General features: G+C 46.5%; 1 protein-coding gene across 5 annotated transcripts in view; it reads right to left on the bottom strand.

The window, feature by feature from the left end:
• Window positions 1–8,926: 8,926 nt before the first annotated feature.
• Window positions 8,927–24,814, bottom strand: part of VPS13D (vacuolar protein sorting 13 homolog D) — a 233,615-nt gene continuing 217,727 nt past the window's right edge. For 3 of the 5 annotated variants that reach the window (XM_033114935.1, XM_033114937.1, XM_033114936.1), the window contains 3 exons: window positions 21,788–21,919; window positions 12,719–12,959; window positions 10,953–11,121 (listed from right to left, as the gene is read on the bottom strand). In XM_033114935.1, coding sequence (XP_032970826.1) covers window positions 10,990–11,121; window positions 12,719–12,959; window positions 21,788–21,919 — 505 coding nt within the window. In that variant the 3' untranslated portion in view covers window positions 10,953–10,989. Of the gene's footprint in view, window positions 11,122–12,718; window positions 12,960–21,787; window positions 21,920–24,814 lie in introns of those variants that run through there. The other 2 variants (XM_033114934.1, XR_004423896.1) reach the window with 2 other exon arrangements.

Genomic DNA, 24,814 nt, shown 5'->3' with positions numbered 1-24,814 from the left:
CGACCTCATACAATAATTTGGAAAGTGCTTTTGCCTCTATTTTCTGAAAGAACTTGCATAGAATTGATATTAATTTTTCCTTAAGTGTTTGATGGCTTTAACAAGTGAAGCCATCTGGGCCTGGACTTTTCTTTGTGGGAAGGTTTTTAATTACAAATTCAGTGTTTTAAATAGATGTATTCAGATTTTCTATTTCTTCAGTCAGTTTTGGTAATTTGTGCCTTTCATGAAACATATATCTACTTTATCTGAGTTGTAGATTTAAGTGCAAAAAGTTACTCAGTATCCCCTTGTCATCTTTTAAATGTCTATAGGACCTGTAATGATGTCCCTCTTTTCTTTTGTCAGTGTGGAGTATCTGGTGGGTGTGGAGGGGTAGAAAGGAACAAATCCTAATCCTCCACTGTAGAAAATCAGTAGATAACTGCTGATGGAAAGAAGTGAAGAATAGGTGGTTGAAACATTATAGTTGGAAAAATGGAAGTAAATACAAGAAGAAATTGGAAAAGTAGTTACCTGTGGGGGCAGGACTGGTGTGGAGTGGAACACGGTGGGGCAAAGGATTGGAAAACAGTTAATTCCAAACCAGTACAAATTCAAGTTCAGGGTTCCCTCATTCTAGATCTTGCCTCTCTCATTTGCCTTTCCCTCCTCTCATTCAGGTTGTACTAACGATGTGCTTCATGTTTCAATCCTTCTGTGAAGTCCTCTCATCCTCATCTTTAAGGGCTATGACCCAATCTGGTCTCCCTGGTTGTCAGACCCAATTCCAATCCCATCTTCAGGAATGGCCGACTTCGACATCCCCTGGGATCCTCATCTTGGATCAGGAGTGTACCTAGTATACTTAAAACCAAGAAGATCATTTTTTAATACTCTTGTCTTTGATATGACAAAATTATCTTCAGTAATAATCAGTAACAAAACAAATAATAGTAACAAGAATGCAGACTGAAAAAATTCTATTGAATTTGTTATACACAGGTATTGATTTCTTTTTTCTTTCTTCTTATAAAAAATTTTAATTTAAATTTATTGGGATGACATTGGTTAATAAAATTATATAGGTTTCAAGTGTACAATTCTATAATACAACTTTTGAAATAAATAATTATGTCAGTAAAAATTAAATAAATATAGTACAAAAAAGGGCAGAACTACTTAATATTTTAATATTGCTTTTATGTTTATATTTTATATTTACTGGATGGCTTGATTCTTTTTTTTGTTGTTATTATAAACCTATTATGTTGGCGCAAAAGTAATTGCGGTTTTTGCAAATATTTTTAACCTTTTAAACCGCAATAAGTTTTGCACCAACCTAATATATAACAAATGTTTATTTAATTAAATGCCCAGTAACTAGTAACTGCATTTTAATAAAATCAATATATATGCAAAAGGTATGATTTTGGCAACTAATAAATCATTCCACTGATATAATGCTTTAGTTTCTTTACATTTCATTTAGGAACTAAAATTTGCATTTCCAAACAAAAATATTATACTTCATGATCTGCACTCTGTTTCACTGTTTAACATTTTCAACACAAATAACAATTGCAAGTGGTCACACAGAACGACAGAACTGAAGCAATTCAAGCTCTATTGCTTCATCTTTATGATCACTGTCTATCATCGTTTACTTCAAATATACTATTTAAACAGGGATATGTAGGAACACGGGGTTGGAGACTTGAACTAAGCCTCACGTTGTAGGCTTGAACAACTCCAAATTATTAGACTGTCTCTCAAAACGAAGGTATATAGCTGAATGTGTGTGTGTGTGTGTGTGTGTGTGTGTGTTTGTGGGGAGCGGCGGGGGGCCACTGCATAACAGGGGTTCTCAGAATTAACTTCCATGTGGAATACATACTTTATTAAAGGATAAGGAATACGAATGGGCTACTTTGAAGCTTACATGCATATTATAACAACTCAACAGAAGTTAAAGTCGCTCAAGATTTTTGAGGGTGGAGAATTTTTATCAGATTTTGTTTAGAATTGCCAAGTGCATGATGAGAAAAAGAAGACTGGCTTTTAGTCCTCGTTTCACGATTGTTTTTTAATTGTCTACAGGCACCCAGGCCACCACTCCCACCCTTGGTATGTCGGTCATGGGACGACCATTCTATCGCCACTCTGTCACAGGGAAGGACACTCACTATTTCTACTTCATCTATTCATTTAACATTCAACAAATATTTAACAGTCGGTAAATGGACACCAGCCACAAACATCCTGCTATTCCTCTAATGTTGCCCCATCTCAGGAATCACATTGCCAGTCACCTGGTTACTTCCGCTGGGAACTACCCTTGATGCCGCCTTTCCCCTAATCCTCTACATTAAATTAATCCCGCTGTTTCATCTATTCTTCGAAAACACTTCCCAAGTCTATTGCTCTCTCCGTCTCCACTGCCCTTTCCTCGCGCAAGCACCGTTACTTCTCACCTGCACTACTGCACAGCCTTCCCCTCTTGACTCATTTGACCTGGTCTCCATTTTGCGGCCAGAGAGGTATTTTTTGAGATGCCAATTTTGCAGTGAAATCCTCAGCCTAACACCTTCCCCCTTACCAAATCCAACATGATCTGGCCCCTGGCCAAGTCTCCGGCCTCCTGTGACTACTCTCCAGCCAGTCTGAGACCCTGGCCTTCCGACGTGCTGGGCAGCGTCGCCTCCCGGACTTCACACATGGACCGCCCTTTCCCCTGCCTCTGGTTCCTCTCGGCCCTCCTGGACTCAGGCTACCTGCCTCTTCCCCTGTGACGTCTTCCTTGCCCCACCCTGATGTCCGCCAACCCAGTGAGGGCAGCCAGATATGCAGCAATATCCACTGCATATCTCTGGCCCCCAGCACCGAGCCTGGCACCCGGGTAGATGCCCACAGCAAGGGCTGGCAGAGGCTTAGTGATGCTGGAATCACTCACCAGTGTTGTCTGGGAGCTCCTAGGGATGGGTGTCTCTGTGGACAAACCATCTAACAGAATGGAGAGCTGCCTTTCTGCAGGCTTGGCCAAACTTCCCAGAAGTTTCTGTGTACCTCTGAAGTTACGTGCTTTAGCAAAACATGCCCCAAAGGCAGCCCTTTGCCCCCCTAAAGTGGCCCTGGGAGTCATCTCAGAACCTCTCCCTGCCCTCTCCCCACACACTACCTCCCTCTGGGGCTTACTTGCCCAGGGTTTCCAAGGGTCAAGTTGGTCTAGATCCATACGTTTCCTCTAAGGCAACATGTACCCATTCTGGTGCTTTTGAGTCAGACCAGAATAAGCATTAGGTGTGACGTTTTATTATCCCGCGGCACCACTTACTGGGTATGCTGCTTGGGTGAGGACTGTGGGAGACGATGGCCTGGCTCCTCTTGAGATCAGCAAGGGGGTGGGCCCAGCTCCTGGGGAAGGGAAGGCAGTGCTGGAGTGCCACTGTCCTGCATCACATCCTCCTCAAGTTCCAGCTGGATTACGTACTTGGCTGCTATGTTTTCTTCTTTCTTCTAACTTTGTTACTTTAAAGACTTACTGCCATTTCTAAGGAGTACAGCGGAAATTAGAAATTGCTTCTCTGGCCACTTGAAGATGGAGGTCAGAGCTCTCTTAAACACAAAATAAGTAAGATCATACAGGATTAACATAGGCTATAAACTTGTATCTCTAAGTACCATGTTTCCCTGAAGATGAGACTTAGCTGGACCATCAACTCTCATGCATCTTTTGGAGCAAAAATTAATATAAGACTCGGTATAATATATTATATTAATTATATTATAAAGACTCGGTCTTATATTAAACTAAGACCGGGTCTTATATTAATTTTTGCTCCAAAAGATGCATTAGAGCTGATGGTTCAGCTAGGTCTTATTTTCAGGGAAACATGGTACGTATGTACGCATCCATTTGCCTACTTACCTACCTACTGTCTTCACATGCCTCAAAGAGAATATACTTTTGTTTCACATGTTCATGGAACATTTATAAAAATTGATTAACTACCTGGACTGGAAAAAAACCAAACACACCAGATTTTTATTTTAAAATGTAGACATCTTCAAGGTATATTTACCGATTATAATCCAATATTTGAAATAACTAATTTAGGGAAGCTAAATTTTTTTAACATTTAGAAATTATAAACATATTCCTAGGTGGTTCTTAGACCACAGAAGAAATCGAAACTAAAATTAAAAACCATATAAATGAAAGAATGTTTAATACCAAAATCTATGAGATAAACAAAGCTGTATTCAGAAGAAAATTTATAACCTTAAAATGCCCTCATTATTCAAGAAGGTGAAAAAAAACAAAATAAAGCTAAGTACTTACCTTAGAAAACAAGAATAGTAAAATAAATCAAAACAAGCAGCTAAGAGAAATCAAAGATTAAAATCAATAGAATAAAAACAAAGTAGCAAGGAAAAACAAATCCCAACTGGTTCTTGGAAAAGAATAGTAACTTCCTCAAAAACTTATTTATGAAAAAATAAAAGGTAACAAGATGCAAGATTAGGAATGAGAAAGGAAAAATAACCAGATGTAGGAGGTATTAAAATAATTTTGAGAGAATACATGCAAGTGTATGGCAACAAATTAAAACATCTAAGAGAACTGAATGATTTTTAAAAACCAAAAATGCCACCAAAATTGACCTATAAAGAAATCGGACATGTGCACCACCAACTATTATGAATATTCCAATTAGCATTGGGCACATGGGACAGTGATTAAAGGGAACCACTGGAAAAGATTCTGGAAGCTGATGAGTTTGTGGCCTACTTTCATCTAACTTTAAAAAACTAGAACAGGAAATTCTAATGTAATTTAAGCATTGCAAACCATAGAAAATGGTAGAAAATCCCCAGTCCACTTTATGAAGGTACCATAATTTTAATTCTAAAATCTGATGGAGATACTAAGAAAAAGGAAAATCACAGACCTCTCACTTTAAAGATGCAAAAAAACTAGCAAATACTCAAAAAAACTAGCAAATAAAACCAGGAAATGTATCAAAAGAATAATAAATTAACACATTATGACCAAATGGGGCTTATGTTAGAGACTAAAGATGATGTGGGATGAGGAAATCTATCAACATAACGTTATCACATTAAATAATTAATGGAAAAAAACAGTAACGGTCATAAGAAGAGTTGCTGAAAGGGCATTTGCTGCAATTCAGCAGCCATTCTTAACTTAAACTTTTTACAAACAAATGAAAAGATGGTCAAGTTTACTGCTAGGGAAATGCAAAATAAAGATTGAGATACCAGTTTGTACCCATCAGGCTGGTTGGCGGAGGTGCAGGAAGAGGGTGCTCCCAGATGGCTGCAACCTGCCATGTTCCTGCTAGCATTTTAGGAGAGTGATCTTGCATAGAAATAAAATTAGTGCCCAAACACATAAACGGGGGGCTGTTTATTGTAGTGGTGTTCTTGGGGGGGCAGGGTCGGAGGGACTGAAAACTTAGGGAATGCACATCAATACGGTCCTAGTAATAGTTGTTGTTATATGGAATAGTTGAGTCACAGGACATGTGCAGCATCAGCTACTACGCAGCACTGAAGAGAATACAGTTACGCCAACCAGGGGGTAACACGGAGGAGTTGCAAGACAGTACGTATGAGTCCAACTTTATAGAAACAAATGTCAGGAAACTCTATACGAATACATATATCTATATACATGCCTGCATATACTTACCTACATGAGCCTAATGAGAATAGGACAACACGGGAGGCGATTAGTTTCGAGGTGAAGTAGAAAGGGGGTGATAGTGGGTGGGGGAACAAAGGGGAAAAATACAGCAGTAACTGCCTGGGTGTGATAGGACATATATGTGAAATTGTATTTTTGTTTTGCATTTGTATAAAAAACTTAAACAACAAATTTTTAAGTTTCAACAGGATTATTCCACAGACAGTTCCTTTCTTCTTTCTTCGGTATCGACGATTGCTCGAAAATCGTCTTCCAGCCAGAGAAATTTAGCCTGGCGCAGCGACTGCTCCTCAGGCCCTGGTCTTGTAATCAGTTGGTACCTGAAGGGTGGCACCCTGAGCTGGCCGAAGGAGATGTCACAGGCACACCCTTTCTGTGCCAAGTTTCTCCTTGTCCTACGCTGGGACAGCTCGTCTGGAAACACTGCCCCACTACCCTGGCAGCCCTGAAATATTCTAGTTGTGCTCTCATCTGGGGGTGTTAGCTGTATCTCCCATGGTCTCCCCCACTTAGAGAGGAAGTATTCTTTAGATGAATGCAGCTTCTGCCTTCTCTTGAGCTCTTGGATTTCTGTTGGACATTTGGTTCTGATGGGCTCTTGTCGAGTTCAAGTGGGCAACGCTGGACGGGGCGTTTGAACACACGAGAGGGAACACTTCTTGATTAATTCAATTCTTTGCCTATTTCATGGTGAATGCGTCTAGAGAAAAACAACCAGGCGGCCTGGTCTCATTTTAAATTCATCACCACCAACCTCGATTTAACTGTCTGGTCTGTTCACTTTCCCCTTGTCCTAAATCACTGTTTCACATCTTCTCCCCTCTCTCCAAATCTCCACCTCCTGTCCTGTACTCACTCGCCACTCAACTCCCTGAGGAAACAGAAACAACCAAATGACGATCTCCTGACGTTTCTACCTCATCCACTCATCTTCCTGGCCAGCTCATCTCCCTTCTCTCCTTTTACTTCCCTCCTTCATTGTCGCTCTTCTCCCATGAAGCACCAGCCACTTCTCTCCCTCCGTTTATAGCCAGATCACTCTAGAGAGCTGTCAATATCATCTTGAATTCCTCTTCTTCCATTTGTCTCTTAAAACGACTCCAGGGGTGGCTGGATGGCTCAGTTGGTTAGAGTGCGAGCTTTGAACTGGGTCGTCGGTTCGAGTCCCACATGGGCCAGTGAGCTGCGCCCTCCACAACTAGACTGAAGACAACGAGCTGCCGCTGAGCTTCCGGAGGGGCGGCCGGCCGGATGGCTCAGTTGGTAAGAGCGCGAGCTCTCAACAACAAGGTTGTCGGTTCAATTCCCGCATGGGATGGCGGGCTGCATCCCCTGTAACTAAAGATGGAAAACGGCAACTGGACTTGGAGCTGAGCTGCGCCCTCCACAACTAGATTGAAGGACAACTCCCTGAAGACACCCAATATTCCCCAATTAAAATTTATTAAAAAAAAAAAAAAAAGACGACTCCAACCCGGCATTCACCCTCACCATTCCACTCCAACTGCTCTTAGGAAGGAAGGTCTCCAGTGACCTTGATGCCATAAATCCAGTATTAACTGATGGATGGTCTTCACTCTACTGGATTTATCGGCAGCATTTCATAGTTCATCTCCCTGCTCTCGGAAATCTTTCTGGACTCTGCTTCCAGGACCCACGTTCCAGGTTTCATGTCTGTCTCTGGATGGTCCTGCTCAGTCCCCCTTCCTGTTCCTCTCCATCCGTCTAAACTCTCAACTTTGGGGAGCCCCAGGGCTCAGACTGGGGCCTCTGTTCCTTTTGCTACCCACACTCAGCCCTTTGGGAATTTCATTCAGGCTCGGCCCGTCCGCCTGTCATTTGTACGCTGATGACGCCCAATGGGAAACCTCTGGTCTGGGCTTTAGTCTTGAATTCCAGACTCCGATGGCCACCTGCCTTCCTGCCATCTCCTGGGGGTATCAATCAAGTAGGCACCTTGAACTTAACATACCCCTAGTGAACTCCAAAGCTGTTCTCCCTGAAGTCTCCCCTCCTCGGTAGAAGACAATTCCCATCCTGCCAGGCCCAGGCCAGCACCCTCAGAGTGGTAGGGTGGGGAGCAGCCGACATGAAACCAGGGGCCTGGAGAACGGAAAGTGCTGCAAACTCTTGTAAAGTGAAGGACGGCTCAAGGTGCAGGCTTCGTCCTAGTAATGTGCTTCCCTGGGGCGAGGAAAAAGAGAGGGCATATGGTATTGGGAACGTAAAACGTTTGGCATTTGTCATTGATGATGGTTCTAGAATCTACGGAACAGCAAGAAACCAGAAGAAAACAACACGTCTGGGAAGTCAACAAAGCATTTTATTCCACAGGAAGAAAAATAATGACTCTGATACGGGAAACAGGTTAGAGAGTCTTAACACATTGGTGATCGTAATAGTGTTTACATGGTGAACCAGATACTTTGTTTTCAGAGTTTTATCAAGCAGCTACGATGGCATCTGGAGGCACAGATGATGCTTAAACACAAAGTGGCCCTGGGGCCTTCTGCACGGAGGTGAGTGCCCACCCAGCAGCGAGACACTCGGGCTGGTAACAGGCTGCCGTTGTGTTTTGCAGTGAGTGGCGGCCAGGCCCGCCCGGGGTGTGGGGACGCGCTGACCTCTGGCTGGCCTTTCCAGCGGGCAGAGAAAAGCAGCTCTGGTTAGGCAGCGACATGGCTGGCCAGCTGTGCTGGCGCAGGGCTCTAGGACGGCTTCTGCTTTCTCCTTATCCAATTTCTCCTTAGTCAACGGGGCATTCACGGAGCCAGGGCCAGGGCCTGCTTCCTCTGCAGCGTTGGAGTTTTTCCTGGCCAACCAGGAAACTATGTCCAGAGCCCCTGAAACCTTATCGCCACGCCTGGCACGAGGGCTGTCAGGGCAGGGGAGAGCTTGAGAAGCTCTCAGTGGGCGTCCATCCCCACCCCCACACCCCCAGCTCATGTGGTCTTTGGATCCCATTTGAACATTCTAAGGCGCAAATGTCAGAGAGGAGTTGTGCAATCAGGAGATGGGCAACTATTTCAAGAGCTGATTAAAATTAGAAAGGAGTGGGGGAAGGGCCTCCGAACACCTCTCTGGAGTCCTCTGGGAAGCACCGTCCCGCAACCAGCTTTCTGCAGTCAGAGCCCAGAATACCCAGCTGCTGCTGGGGGCAGAAGGCAGACTTCTTTTCTTTAGTAATACTAAGCTCCTCAATCCGGTACAGATTCATTCCAGAGAGTGACAGAAGGCTCACTGACGCAAACAATCAACCTTTCTGAGAGTCTCATCTTGAAGAGATCACCATCTCAGGCAGTGGGTTACTGATGACAAAACCACAAGCCAAACTTGTGGGGTGCAGGGACGGAGGCTGGTGAGGAAGGCCACTAGACGTGCAGGAAGTAACACTCCGGCCGTGGACTGCGGATCCTGTGTGTGAGGCTGACACAATCCTGACTGCTGCCCAGCGAAAGCCAGCCAGCCAGCCATCCAGCCAACCGACCCAAAACCCACCCCAACCCTTCAAAAGCCAAGTTTCCGTTCTGCAGTCCATGAACTTAGAGTCCAGTGAAGACCATATAAACGAGGTACAAGGTACAAGGTGATCCTTGAAAACACTGTTTAGCTAAAGCACTTAAAACACTTATGCTAAAGCGCCCTTCCTGCGTCTCTGAATGAACACACACACACACACACACACACACACACACACACACGGAGAGGGAGAAGGAGGAGGAGAGAAAAAGAGGGGGGAAGAGACAGAAAGATCAGCTTCATTTGTGTCTTGGAAGGGTTTGGGTCACAAGTTACAAACACCCAAGCCTTCTACAGATCCACTGATCCATTGAGTCGTCTTAGCTCTCGGCTACATGTGACAAGGTTGGAGAAACGGATTCGCTTTATGTAAATAAAAATTTAAAAATCAGAAGGCTAGTCATTCATTGTAGAGTGAGGTCCCTCACACTCCCCCAACTTGTCTCTTCTTTATAGAAAAGGGAAACACCAACAACAAGATCCAAGGAGGGGGCACTCATACCAGCCTTGCTCCTGGTTGTTACTTAAAACCAAGGACAAGAGATATTTTGGCCAAATCTTGGTACCATGAGAACTTACAAAAACAGCTTTTTAATACTCAAATTTCATTCCCTTTTCTCAGACTCTCTCCCTCCCTCTCCCTTCTTGTCCTAGTGTTACCATCGCTGTGTCCCCAGGGCTATGGAGTTGGGTGCCTGCCTATGGTTTTCTTTATTCAAAAGAGTCCCCGGTCCTTCTTCTCTGTTGCTGTCCTGGATGAAGAACATTCTTACTGTGGATTTTTGATAAATTTATGGATTTTTGATTTGTTAAAACAAAGAGTTCTATGGGATGTCTTCCCCTTTTAAATCAACAGAGCCTATCAATGTTTCAAATTGACCCTCTCCAACGATAACCCAAGAGAAAATTACAATGCTGGTGTGTGTGTGTTTGTGTGTGTGTGTGTGTGCACGCACACACGTGTATGCAGCAACAGAACACAGTTTTATCTCAAAGTTTGGCGAGACTTATCAAGAGAAAGCCGAATTGATAGGCAGATAAAAAATAATAATTTGTGTTCATCTAAGGGCTATCTTTGAAACAGGGGTGAGAAATAAATAAAAGATGGCTCCCCGAGCCACTCTCGTCCATCTCTGTCGAAGGGCCAGCTCTGGTTCTGAATATTTTGGCTCACAGCTCCACCTGGGGAAGTGCAGGTTTCAAAGGCACCTTCAGTCTCAGTCCGCTCTGCTGTGACTACTCTAGATTCCAAAACGAACACATAACATTCTTCAACTTCCAACAGTGCCTTTTTACAGAGAGTACCCTGAATCGGACATTGGGAATTAGTGCAATAGAAGATCCAATATACGTTTATATTACTTTACAGTTAACAAGCCTTTACACACATTATAGGGCCTGTTCGGAGACGTGCCTCTATATTTACAAACACACAGTTGTACATATACACATGTTAACAAAATACAGAGCAATCTAAAAATTAGATTCATCTCAGTACACTTTTTCTTCTTACGTTATTCAACCAATACCTTTTAAAATTACTTCCCCATAATCTAAAGTAACCCCCGCTCCAGAAATTACTACAGTTGCTTTCCGTTTGTATCCTCCCTTCTCACCATTTACTTTCCCTCATTCCTTGATATCGTCCCCCGAACCGTATTCCGGTTTTGCCTCTAATTTGAGCCCAGTCTGTGGGCCTCTGCTCCTGATTGGCGTGGGGTTTGGGTCTGGGAGCGCCTCCCTCCAGCCGCTGGGATGCTTCAGGAGTCCAGCTCCAACTGCTCCTGGTTTTCACTGAGTCTTAACATAAGTTGCTGTTCATAGTACAGGCTCTTTGCATAGTTTATTTCTTGTGACAACTTGGTAGCGAGGACCTCCGATTTCACATGGACCTGAGGAGCAGAAAAGAATGAGGAACCTGCCCTGGAGGTGGGGAAGCAGAATCACAGGACATTAAATTCACCCAGGCAGCTGCTCTCAGCCTGGCTGCAGAGAGAACTGTCCGGGTCTACTTTTAAGAAGTGGACTCTCAGGGCCCTACTCCTAGTTAACGCTGATTCAAGGTCTGGGGGCAATTCCTGGAGTCTGTATCTTTAACACATTCCCCAGGAGGCTGACTATGCAGCCAACCCATCATCTCCTGACATTTCCCCAAGGACCAGTTTCAGCTCCGAGGTGACCAGGACCTGCTGAGGTCAGGCTCCGAGCACGAATGAAGGACTGTACCTTTGGGATTCAAATCTAAAGTCTGGCGGTCAAAGCGGGAAGGAGAACCAGCACAAGACTGCCCCGAAGCCTTTCTTATCAACAACGCCTGGGTTGTTCACTTGCCTTGAAAGGGGCAAAAATGCAGCTGGGCAAAGCTCCCCACCATGACAAGGAACTCGTAGAAATAACTCACACTTCTAGGTGTTAATTCTACTCATCTTCCAGCCCTAGCTTAAGCCAATGACCCAACGGCAGCCTGCACAAGCCATAAGAAACTCAAGTGCGTTCCTGAGCAGGGAGAAGGTCAAGGGGAAGAGGCCCGATAAGGTCGGTTGCTATTTCTGATCTGCAGAGACTCAGAGAAAAGCAGGACCATTTTGAATGACACATCATGCTCACCTGCAGGCTTGAAAATCCTAGCGTGCTAGGCAAAAACTAAGCAGGACTGACCCTGGGTTTCATGAAAAGACACCAAGTCAGAACACGGTGGAGACAGTGAGTTTCCCCACCGTGCTCCTGAGTGGAGACCACAGAGCAAAGGGGTCTAGAAAGCCAGGTCTGGAGTCGCACAGCACCTGGGTCTGAACCGCACCTCCTTCGGTGTCGGCCATATAACCAAGTCACTTACCATTACCAAGCCTCCGTATCAGCCAAGTGGGGACAATGACAGTCCAACATCAAATGACCCTTAAGAAATATTTAGTATCCAGCTGGGCATACAGTGAACCCTTACTGAATGCTGGTTGTCAAGATAATGATATTATTTAAAAGTCCCGCCATAACAGTGTCTTGTACTTTTAGAGGCAAAGTATAAATTTTACTTACAAATATTTATTGAGCACTTCCCCTGGATGGAAGCCCATGCTAGATAAATTGCTTCATCACACACACACGCTTTCCAACCGCTACACAGGACAGTCAACAGAGAAGCCAGTGCCTGCTCTTACGCCTTCTTAGGTTCAATGCACTGAAGAGTCCCATTTTAGGAGTAAAAAACCCCATATATCGTGTCAGTCGGTCCTCACAACTAACTAGAGGTGATGGCACGACTCCCTGCCCTACATGGAGGGGAACCCAAGGCACAAGAGCTGAGTAAGTCGCACAGGCTCAGCAGTGGCAGAGCTGGGACAGCAGCGTCTCCCCAGCTCCCACACACTGAGGGCGAGGCGGCAGCACCCCCGGGCTCACAGCCCCGCCTAAGACTTCAGTGAGTTCTGGGTGGAAAGCGCAAGCAGTGCAGAGGCGTTCGGAGGCAGGGAAGGCCGGCCTGCGTGCACTCACCATCGGCTTCTGGTGGGAAGGGCCCGGGATGGACACTCCGCTACTCGTGTTCACCGCTTTTTTGGTCACCTGCACATACACCTTCCCGTGGTCTTTGGAGACCAGGCAGTGGTAGAGATCGTCGTACTTGACTTCTAGGAAAATGGCCTCACGATCTACGTAGTCTCCACTTTTCAGGAAGTAAACGGCCTTGGAGGAGATGAGCACACAGTAGCTATCGATGTTCTCCACGGCTATAAAGCTGCGAAGGAAGAGGGGAGGTAAGAAAGGCATGCAGAGCTGCACCTCAACACAATGGCTAGGCTCTCCTGTCGCCAAGCCCGCACACACGGGGTGTGGGCCCCGGGTGGGCCCTGGTCCCCAAAGGCCTGACCTTGAATCCAGGCTCCCTCGCTCACTGCACCTTGGGCAGGTGGCTCAATCGCTCTGAGCCTCCGTTTCCTCGTTTATAAATTAGGAACAAAAATGACGCTGGCCTCGTGGGGCTAATGAAGCACTGGCCCCCTTACACAGGGAGCGAGACAAATGTCATTGCAACCTGATGACAAACAACAGTATCAAGAGAAACAGTTTATATCCTGAACCTGTACCATGTGGGATGTTTTCAGTGAGAGTTTTTACATAGTTTAAGGCTTAGAGAAAACTGTACCAATGCTTTGTTGGACGAAAGAGAAGAAAAAACGATGCTTTTAAATGCTGACGGAAGTAGCAGCTGAGGAAGTTTGCCTTGAACACAGGGGAAGTAAACAGTAGCGGCTGGAAGGCAGGCCCCGGGGTTGGCGACGGAAGGGGAAGAAGTGGAATTAAATAGGTGACCAAACAGGAGAGGATGGCACCGTGAGGCTCTAGCATTTTCTCACACACACTTCCTTTCTATCACCACTCTAATAAGAGGTCACTCAGTCTCGGCTCAACACCTCCAGTGACAGGGAACCTGGAGGCTACCACGCCATTTTCAGAAAATTCCAAAGGTTAGAAGGTGTTTTGTTAGTAACGCTGTAATCTTGATTTTCGTAACTTTCAGGCATTAGTTTTAGGGGCTTTAGGACCATTTAAAAAAAAAAAAAAGTCTCATTCCTCTTTCTCCGTGGAGCTCCCAGACTTAAAGCAGAAATGTATGCACATCAAACCTCTCAGCTCAGCTACTGAATGGAGAGCAGTGACCCTTGGAAGCCACTGTGACAGCTCTCCAGGGCCTGGCTGCCTCCACTGCATCTTGTGACAGCTTTCCACAATGGGGTGGTGACGTTGGGGGGCAGCACAGGAGAACAGACGATGGCAAGAATACTAAGGACGGACCACAGGCTGGCTGTCAAGCCGCAGCCCCCTGGGACTTGATGTCCTGAGAGGAATTTGCAAACTGCAGTTGCCCAGAGCCCAGGCTCCCCTTGGAGCGGCTGGAGGACAGGGTCCCAGGGCGGCTTTGTTGTGGTGTCAGCAGTTGCAAAACACTCTGCTGGGACAGAGGGCTTGCCTGCGGGTTTGCTTTCAGTCCCAAGCATGTGCCAGGCATTTGCTCACCTCTGAGCTTAGTGAGCACCCCCAAGCCCCCATTCAAAAACCACCTTGTCTCTCAAACTCTCTCCACTCCCCACCCCAAGGAGTCACGAGTTCCAACTTCTCCATGAAGCTTCTCAAAGTTTTCCCACGAAACATGCCAACCCCACCCCCACTCTTGAACACTTAACCGCTTACCTTCAGAAGCACTGCCAAACACTTAACTTGTCCTCTTTGTCTCCTGGATAGGTAGGACGGCTCTCTGACTAACTGATGTAAGAGTGGGGCCCCTATCCTACCCCCACGTCTCGCTGAGCAGCACCACCGAGCGAGCCCCCCGAGTGCTCGCTCAGTAAGCCCCGCCGGGTTCCAGTCGCCATTTTAATTACGGCCTCGCGTGACAAAAATTGGGGTTTATTGTTCTATTCTAACTGGTTGGCAATGCCAAGGAAGTGGACTTGTGAAGTCTTGAGGCCCAAATTAGAACCACCCAGCAGCTTTTGGTGGGGAGGCCACTTGGCACGGAATTTTCCACATCCCGGAACCCTGACAGCACCAAGGGGGCAGTTTCACCACTTGATTGAATCGAAGAAGATCTAAATTAGCTGGTCCAGGGGAAGGAAAGGAGACGGAGACAGAAAGAAGGAGAGGTTGAAAAAAGCTTCCTGATAGGCAGAAGTGCTACAGGGCCAGCTAGAAGTTGCCGAGAAACCAGGTAAAGACTGAAAAACGGCCTATGGCTTCTGGGAATCGGTGGGCCGGGAGGTGGCTGTGGAGGCTGTACTGGGCTCTCAACAGACCCCCCCAAAGTCGGCCGCTGCAGTCGGGGTGAGAGCAGGAACGCGCATTCAAAGTCCAGCTGAGATGATTTTCTTTGCTCGGGTCCAGCACAGGATGGGGCCCTTCCATGCCCTCACCCTTCCCCCACTCTCACCCCACCTGGGAGCCCCTGTAGCTGACATTTACGCACAGCCTCTAAAAGGGCCAAGGCCTGTCCATCCGGGCAGCTGCTCTGACACCAGGCTGGAGTGGCTCACATTATTAGTGTACTTTCCACACTGGAACACTTTTATAGGCTTTAAAATAGACTCCTTTTCAAGATGCCACAGATGGCGCAAGTCCTGTCAGGCCAGAGCCACTTGGGGCGGAAGGGTGGCTCTGAGCTGGGAGGCTCTCCTGTGTGGCGTTTCTCTCCACAGTACAGAAGGGACCGTCCCAGCAGGCAGAGAAACCCCGCCAGGCTGGGCCACTCCGGCCAGGCCGGCTTTCTTGAAGACAGGGCTCAGTTTGTTCATCTGAGAGAGGAGACACCATTTGACAGCTTCTGTCACAAAGTTGGTAGAGAAGTCTAACTCCTGGCGATACAGAGCTGCGAGGGGACAGGAGCAGTGAATAGGCACAGGCCTCTCTATTCTGAGAGTCCGGGGCCCCATTCATACCCCAAGCTGCTACAGATAATAACACCTTTTTGACTTTTACATGAAATGTTCTAAAGTCTTTTCAAATCAAAAGCAGATCAGAGCCAATGGTATAACCAAGAGGAGGCGGAAGGGAGACAGTGAGGCTACAGCAGGCAGCTGGAGCATCAGGGTCCCCGCCATGGTCTGAGCAAGAACTGAGACTGACCTTGCAAACAGCTGTGCCTCCATTTTCCTCCTGATGCTTCCTCAACACCCAACAACCAAAGACCAAGGCTGTGTGTGTATTTGTCTATTTTTTTTTTTTTTCAAAATCTGCAAACCATAATGAATAATTAGCTCCAGACGAGGGGTTTCCTCCTGTCACGGAGACGGATCCCACACTCGTCACTGTGAGAGAGGAGCTGAAACTCAGGGTGCAAGAGAAGCCCGGCCACAGCAGCGCTTGTGACAGTGTCCCCTGCCAGGCCGCCCCTTCCTCTGTCCCCTTCTCCTTCGAAGCCGCAGCACTACCCTCCCTTCCCGGCTGTCCACCTGCAGGAGGCCTGCTCCCCACAGGCTTCCGTTTGCTTCACTGAAGAGGCTCAGGGTCCCGCCGATAGAGCAGCAGTGGCCATTGTTGCTGCACGCGAGTTGAGTCCAGGCAGTGGCCTTTCTACTCTTTGTACCGCGTGTAACCACACTCCACGCAGGGCTGCTGTTGGCCCACGAAGGAGGGCCTACTGGAAAACCCCACGGCTGACACAGGGGAAGAAGGAAGCCACGGATTTCGGGAGATCCTGAGTGCGTCCTTCTGTTCTCTGACTTGCTAGTCACTCAGACGGCGAGAAAAACACAAAGCTTTGGACAAGCTTTGTCCTTCAAATATGAGAACTAGAAGTCACCAAGGACCCTGTCCACACATCTTAGGTTGTGTAGATACTATCTTGGATCCTATAAAAAAAACCAGGATTCTCAGACCTCAGTCAAAAGTTTTGCTTTAACTCTCCTTTAAGGAGAAGAGGACACTCTGTCCTTGGGATCAACCTGAGGAAGTTTCTTGGAGAGAAGAAGCCTGGCACACATGGCTTACATCATTCTCGGAGGGACAGTCACGAGTCGTGGGCGCATCTGGCGGGGTCCGCTGTCATTAATGATACCCCAGACCACGGCCACCACAGCGTGGTCACAGCAACACCCACCGCATCACTGATGACAGCCTCAGACCACTCACTCTGTGGCCCGTGATGATGTCTCCTCCAAGTCCCACAGCCAGCGTGCCACTGGAAGCAGCTAGCCCTAGGTGCCAGGTGGCTCTGCCTGTCACTAGCCAGATGGCTTTGCTCAGAGCCTCCCTGCTGCCATCCATAAAACAAGAATCGTCACCTACTGTGCGGGGCCAAGGTGACGATTAGAGCTGATCTATGAACCCGACACAGAAGAGAAGGCTTTGTTATTGTGTCCTCTGCTGAGAACAGATGCCAAGTTCTCCAGACACTGGGGAGCGTCCCCTTGCAAGTCTACAAATCCTCGCTTTAGCGGGTGGAGAAATGAGTGTCCTTCTAAGAGGCCTCGTGGAAAGCAGGTTCAGTACCAACTGCCCTCAGGGAGAGAGAAATCTGCCAAGTCATTGTTTCAACCACCCTCGTGGCTTGATTTCTTTTTCTCCCACTCTTTTATTAAATCTATTGATACATCTACAGCGTACTCATTTTGGAGTCATTTCAAAATCAGAAGAGTCCTGGGTCGTCATACTCCAGGTGCGCTCCTAGAGGAGGCCCCTCCCCGGCCATGTGCCCCACCCCCCCAGTCTATCAGGACCCCCCTCACACTCAGCATGTCCTGAGCTGCGCTGCCCTTTCTTCTCCAGTTCTCTCCTTCTTCAGCATTGCCTATTGCAGTTGGCGGCATCTCCATCCAGCCAAACCGCCAAGAAGCCCAGTGTCTTTCTCAACCCCTCTCCGCACTCAGATTATGAATTCAGTCAGTCTGTGACTCCACGATGCCACCTCCTAAATAATTCTCGCCTTGGTCCCCCTCTACTCCTCTTCCCTGTCACTGCCTGCATTTAGGCTTCACCACCATTTACCTGCGTTACTCCCAGGGCCTCCTACCTGGTTTCCTGCCTCTAGGCACTCCAACTCCAATCCATGTTTCTGTGGCTGTCAAGGTCACATTTTCAAAATGTAACTTTGAGCGGGATCCTCTTTAAAATCTCACCACTGTGTAGAGCAGTAAACTTGGCGTGGTCGTCGAGGCTCTTCAAATTTGGCCTTGTAACCCACCTTTCCAGTCTCCCGGCCTCTGTTCCTTCCCTCCCATACATGTGCTATCCCCCCATCTGGCTAACTCGAGTTCTCCAGAAATGCCATGAACTCTTCGGCCTCCCTTTGTCCACTCTTCACTGCATACATGACTTTCTCTCTCCTTTCCTTGGCACATTTCTCCTATTCCCGCAGGGCCAGGTCAATTGTCCACAGCCTTCCCCAGCTTTCCAGGCATAAATTAATCACTTCCCCTTGCGGCCCCATAACACATGGCTCACACTTCTATTTTAAAAGCAATCATGTGTTACAGATAGTGGGTAATACTGTTTCCTCTGCTAGACGGTGAACTTGTCAAGGCAAGAGCACATTTCTTATTTGTCCTGCACATAGTAGGATTTAATAAATTTATGTGTTAAGTATAGTCTCAGAAAATGACAATGAAATTACATTGTGAGGTCCAATGGAATTGCCAGAGTACATGCAACTTTGTATGTTGGGTACATTTTACCCTTAGTAAAGTTAAAGAATTCTCTCAGAACGCTTGATTTAACTTACTAAAGATTTAGCAAGCCATTAACCTTGGTCAGAATAGCTGAATAATCCACCAAATGAAAGTTTTAATTCAGTGGCATATCAAGAATGTCCAATTCCCTAACTGTCAATGGTTATCGACAGATTATTTCCTGGTTTATAAAAGGAAGCTAATGAATTCTATCCCATTCCTCAAAAGTACCTGTCTTTTGTTTTGGCGGTGAGACTGTATATGTTAATACAACGTTTATCTTTATAATTATATGCTATTAGATCATTACAACCTGTGCTCTAAAAATATTTCTGATTTCTTCTCTCTCTCTCTCTCTCTCTCTCTCTCTCTCTCTCTCTCTCTCTCTCTCTCTCTGCAGCTTCTCAGGAAGGATAAACAGGATACAAAATACCATAGACACAAAGGGGACAAGAAAGAATTTTACTCTTGATTTTGTTTCTGTATTCTTCGAATTTGCTAACCACATGCATGAAGTTTATTTCATCAAAAAGAGAAAGGACTTATCTGGCTGGCGGGTTTATAGGCTACTTTTTTTCTTTTTTCCTATTTTTCGGTATTAAAAAACTCTCATAAATGTTATTTTCTGAGACTTCACTTTGACAATACAAGCCAATCGTCAGACTCCAGAACACAGCATGCTGACGCAGCTCCTCAGCTCGTGGGGCTGCTCACGGCATTTTCATTGAGAAGGTGAGAGCCACCTAATGCTTCTAATGCCAGTATGTAACTTGGTGATGAAGGACTTGAAGTAAAACAGGTACTTTTTTAAAAAAATGCAAATGAGGTTCCTGCCTACAGACAGACACTGGTTATAAAGAAAAATTAATTTAATGATAGGACAAATTTTACTTTAACATCAGCTTACACTAGGATCCTATTTCAAAACCAGAATTGAGAAAAACGGGAAGCAATGGTAATTCTGCAACATACCAGAGAAATATCTGATTGATTTGAGACTAAAGCCTTTTCAGCTGGCCAGACCTTAAATCGTATGTCAGTAACTATCTTTTTAATACTAATTAATTAAATAAAATGAAAAAATTAAATGAAACTTGATCTGGGAGAACAAAGTTGAAGTAACCATGGCACTGGGGACTTTGTGGGGTTTTCACGACATCAGGAAGTAATTACACAATATTTTCCAGAAGTGAAACAGTGAGTCTAACTGGAAAAAAATGTGGAAACATTTAGTTAGAACAGTAGAGCAAGGTATTAAAGAACCTTTTAAGGGGTTAACTCTGAAGGAAAATATGCAAACAATTAGGGCTGTAAACATGTTTTTAATTACAATTCTAGGATAAAAGTCAGAGGTATAATTTGGCACTTGTGTGCTTTTCCTGAAAACTCCTTTCTTGCAAAGTGATGACTCTAATGTTCACGTCACCGTGAGGACCCAGCCTGACAACCGAGGATACATCAGAGAAACATTTGCGGATTCCCTGACGGCGTCTTCCTCACACACTGAGGAAGGCCACGGTCACGTGCCTCCTTCCACACGCACTGGCAAGATTTAACTCACAAACGGGTGGAGACACATGGTTTTCATCTTTAGAGTCAAAATTCATTCATGCCAGTATCTTTTCCTGGTTTGTATGAATTTCAAGGGTTTCATGAAATCTATTTTGCTGACATCATTTTGATTCCCGTTTTCAGCTTTCCGTGGCTATTTTCCAGTGTGTGCATGTCACTGGGAACAATCCTACGTCAGCTGTGCAACACGCTTTCCTGTGCTATTATATACACTTTCTCCATTGTGTTTTTGGCACAAGTCATTCTACTGAAAATGAATTTCGCAAGGACCAGAGATGGAAATTAAAAGCACAACATACAGTAATTTTATAATCTCAACCTTTGACCCCCCCAAAGATGGAATAGTGAACATGAATTAATAAAATGTTGAACTGCAGCTATCCGGCTATCATTCATGCCACAAATATTCACTGGGTGCCTGTGACGTGCCAGGCACTGTTCTAGGTGTGAGGACTCTTCCATGAATGGAACAGACAAAAGCCCAGGCCCTCAGGGGGCTGCCATTCTAGCAGAGTTTTCAATGTGCCCTGCTGGACCTGAGAATGACTCTCTGAGCTTCTGATCCAAAGGCCTCAAGTTCCACCAGCAAAGTGGTATAAAGAGCAGTCATGGTACGAAATCCCGCCCTCAAGGAAGCAGGAATATACAGTCCTCCCTGGAGTGCAACTGCATGGGGATTCTGGACACCAGAATGACGACCAGAGCTGAGGCTGGACTAAGAGAACAGAACATACTAAGGACACATGCTGTGTATGGCCTGAATCGTGTGCCCCCTCCCCCTCTGAATTCCCATGTTGAAGCCCTCACCCCCGTGTGACTGTTTGTGGAGCAAGAAAGTAATTAAGGATCAGTGAGGTCACGAGGGTGGGGCCCTGATCCTGTAAGATGAGTGTCCTTATGAGAGACACCAGAGAGTTTACTCTCTTTCTGCCACGTGAGGACACAGTGAGAAGGTGGCCATCTGCGAGCCAGGCCGCCTGAGCGGACTGACACAGTGCAGTGCACCTCCATCATTAAGAGACCCTCCAATAACACTGCAGCAGATCTGGAGTGCACAAGACACAACCAGGAAGGTGCCATCCTACCCAGCAAGCTACAAATGAATTCTAGATTTGACTGTGGCTGTCCCCATTCAAACATTGCAACAAAAATATGACATGAGGTCAGCTTAACACCGTCTCTACCAGTGACAGCGAAGGCTATCCTGAGAGCCTCTACTTGAGACATGCCTCCACCAACCAAACAGCACTCACGGCCCTCAGAACCGTCCTAGCTTGCTTTACCTTAAAGGAGATACATAAGCATTCAAAGAAATTAAACTAGCTTTTTGCTACTCATCAGGCATAACTAACTGCTGTCCCTGGGCCGGTGGTTCGTTACAGAGCACTTTACACTGAAAGGGTCCCCGCAGAACATCCTGACATACTGAGTTCCACGACAGCAACTTGGGATAATGTCACTAATTGAAAATACTACAAGATCCCAGGGATGTAAGGCTCTGCATTCAAAGAGTAACAAAACAATCTTAAGAAAACTGCAACCCCCCCCCCCCCCCCGAAATTTTTAGCTGTTACTGGAATGAAACTGTCCTTTTCTAGAAACAGAACATTAAGGTCCTGCTTGGAACTCAGTTTGAGAACTACTGCTTGGAGTAGAAGGCGGTTTCCAAGCAGTTCTATCTAAACCTGTAAAACATCTGGGCCAAGGAATCTCTGACCAGTTCCAAGGTCTCAGAGTCAGGACGATACTTGGGTCCGGAAGAACCTTCTCAGCCTCTGAGACAGAAGAGACAAGTCGGTGAGCCCCGGGGCTGGTTCCCCACGGCTCCACTTACAATTCGTCCTGTATGTTGTCCGTGAGCTTGAAGAGCTGCTCCTGCCCTTCTGCCTGGCTCTCAGAATAGCGGGGCAGCAGCCCCTGGGGCCCCGTGCAGCATCGCGGTTTCCGTACCCTCTGCGCTTGAGTCCTAGACGGGTAAATGGACAAAAAGCAGAGGTTAAATGTTGCCTTAGAATGATTTCCCGTCCTTGTCACAGATAAAAGCTCACTACCAGACACACTCTAATTAAATTTAGTGACCAGAATCAAACCGCAGTGTTATATGTGTGAATGTCCACTAAGATGGGGGTGAAAGGCTCCAGTTCAGAATTAGAACCGTGCTTTTACCATTTCCTAGCTATGTGATCACGGACAAATGGGTTGACTTTGGTAGCCCTCGGTTCCAGTTTTCTCTGTAAGACGGGATCTGACCGCCCCCACCCCCACAGGGCTGCTGTGAAGATCCAGTCAATGAAGATCCAGCCCATCGGGCTGCTGTGAAGATCCAGCCCATCGAGCCTGTGCTGACAGACAGAATGGGGGCTACCTACCTACCAGTGCTGGTTGCTCCCGTTACTGTCCTTATTACTAGACATCCCATTTTTCTATCTTTAGGAGATGCATTTCTACACTTGCAGGGTCAGGGAGGAGAGTGAGGGACCTTGGGCATTTAGTCAGCACACACCCAGCTTCTGGGTTTCTTCCAAGACGAGCTTTGCTGCCTGGGTGCAGGGTGAGGGGTGCAGTGGTCACATGAAGGAGAAGCAGGGCTCCCTGGGCTGGTCCCAGGCCACAGCCTGGATTCTGCAGTGGCTCTGACTCAGGCCACTCAGCTGTCGGCTGCCCAAAGGAATCTGCTTCGCTATGGCTTTCAGTGTAGGCTGATGTTGTCTTTTTCCACAAACCATATACAGGCTAATTGATAAGTACTTTTTGGTGTTTTCCTAGAAACAGGAGCCCGTATTTGTCTTGGAAAGGCTGCGCATATTTCAGATGACTGATAAGAGTATGCTGGTTCTGTCCTCGACCTTGTACTTGTTGTACTTTTCATTATTTGTTCCTGGATTCCACTGAAGCAAAACACCCCTCTCTAGACATATCTATCTATGACTGAGGAATAGACATCCACATGGAGACAGCACTTCCGAACCATGTACTGACAGCAGAGGACAGAGAGACTGACTCCAGGGCAAAGAGTGCCCCGGGGGGCAAATCGGGGAGTAACACGGACAGGAACTTGCCGCGGGACGCGCACTGGGTAGCTGCAACACTGAGACACCTGCAAAGCGCCCCTGGACCCAGGAAACACTCAGCTCATCAGGCCTGATGTCTGAAGCCTGCACCTGGGTAATGTCTGCTGTATGCCAGAAAAGCAGAAATCCAGTGGTAACTGTTTAGATGTTCAGTAACAAGGATGCCCTAAGTACCACTGCTGGTGGTCTTCCAGGGTGACGTAAAGAGACTGTAAAAAAGTTTCAACAATCTGCACCAAGGATGGATTAAAAAAAGGTTTCATTTATTATCATATACTCACATTCTCCCACTAGGCATAGCCTTAATTCCTTCTGTAAGACTTGGGTCTACCGTCGGCTATTTAGATCCCAACTGTTGATTGAATGTAGGGAGGGCAGTGCAGGGAGCTGCTGTTTTAAGGATGCCAGCCAACCACTGCGAGGAAGGAAACCGGTGGCAAGGAGCGAGGTGAGCTGTTCCAGGGAGCAGAGCCCCGTTCTTCTCTCGCTGACTAGTCAAACATCTACTGTCATTCCAGACACTGCCTAGGACAGGCTCATAAAGTGCCTTTCCCCCAAGGCAGTCCCACTCTTTTGTACCCCGTGAAGCTGCTGGGAGAGGCTCAGGCTAGTGCCGCAGAAGCCCAAAGGCCCCTGCAAAGAGGGATGTGACAGGACCTGCTGCTCACCACTTTCAGTACAGGCTTTGTCCAGAGTCTTCTCACCACATCTCCCCCAACCCACTGGGAGGGGTGTAGGCTCAATTTCCATATATCCCTAGTCCAACTGTTCCTCCATCTCTATCATAACTAACAAATGGTCTCTGGATTTCTAATGGATTATTACAGTAGCCCTATAACTTATTCTTTCTGTTGCCGTGCTTGTCCATTCTCCTCATAACAACGAGAACGACCATTTCAAAATACAAGTTAGAGATCAAGTCAGTCACATGCTCCAAACACAATTGCCTCACATCTCACTTAGGTAAAATACCGGCTCACCGCTTGGCTCCCCATCTGGAAAGTAACCGCCACGAAAAGAGGGATTTTGTTTTGTGCAGTGTTATCCTGGGAACTAGAACAGTACCCAGTACATGGTAGAAAAGCAGTAGATAGGAGCTGAATAAATGAATGAATGCATTTGTGGGTGGAGCACTGGTATAAAGGCCATTTTGACTCTTGAGCTGAAGAAGGAAAGGTGATATGTAAATTTTGGTGGAGTCTGAAGACTAGAGATTCTGAGCTTTGAAAGTCAACAAGGCCAAGGCAAAATGTGAACGAGCGAGAACCCCATCTTCCTGACAGAAAGGTCAGGGGTGTGTCTGTCCGGTCCCCTGAGCAAAGCAAAGGAAGCAGCATGAAGGCCAAGTCATGAAACGATGGCTCTGCTGAGACACGTGTGCTCCACGGAAGAATTCATCTTTTCCTGAGTACCCACAGTGGAGAAATATGCTACCGAGGAGGAGAAAACTTACTAAGAGTCCTGAACTCCCCCGGTGGGACCCAAGGAAGCCAGAGAAGCCAAGGAAAGGCGGCTTGTTTGTGGATCTGAGCCCTTGGAAATCACATCTTGTAACTATGCAATAGTTGGGAATGTAAGTAAGTGTGCCCCCTGTTATCTCATTATCAAATAGCTTTCTGGTCCATTCCATGGCCTGACTTAGTGGCCTCCCTCAGGGCCTCCCCCAAATTTCAGTGACCCAACCTCACCCCCACTCCCAATACATTGTCTTCTAACTTGCAAACTACTAACCTACCCAAACACGGAGAATACAAAAGCAGAGCAGCTCCCTGGTGGGTACACACTGCCTA

This window comes from Rhinolophus ferrumequinum, chromosome 9 (genome assembly GCF_004115265.2).
Source record: "Rhinolophus ferrumequinum isolate MPI-CBG mRhiFer1 chromosome 9, mRhiFer1_v1.p, whole genome shotgun sequence".
NCBI classification, from domain to species: Eukaryota; Metazoa; Chordata; class Mammalia; order Chiroptera; family Rhinolophidae; genus Rhinolophus; species Rhinolophus ferrumequinum.
The sequence above is the reverse complement of the archived record's forward strand: the minus strand, read 5'-3'. Positions and strand labels throughout refer to the sequence as shown.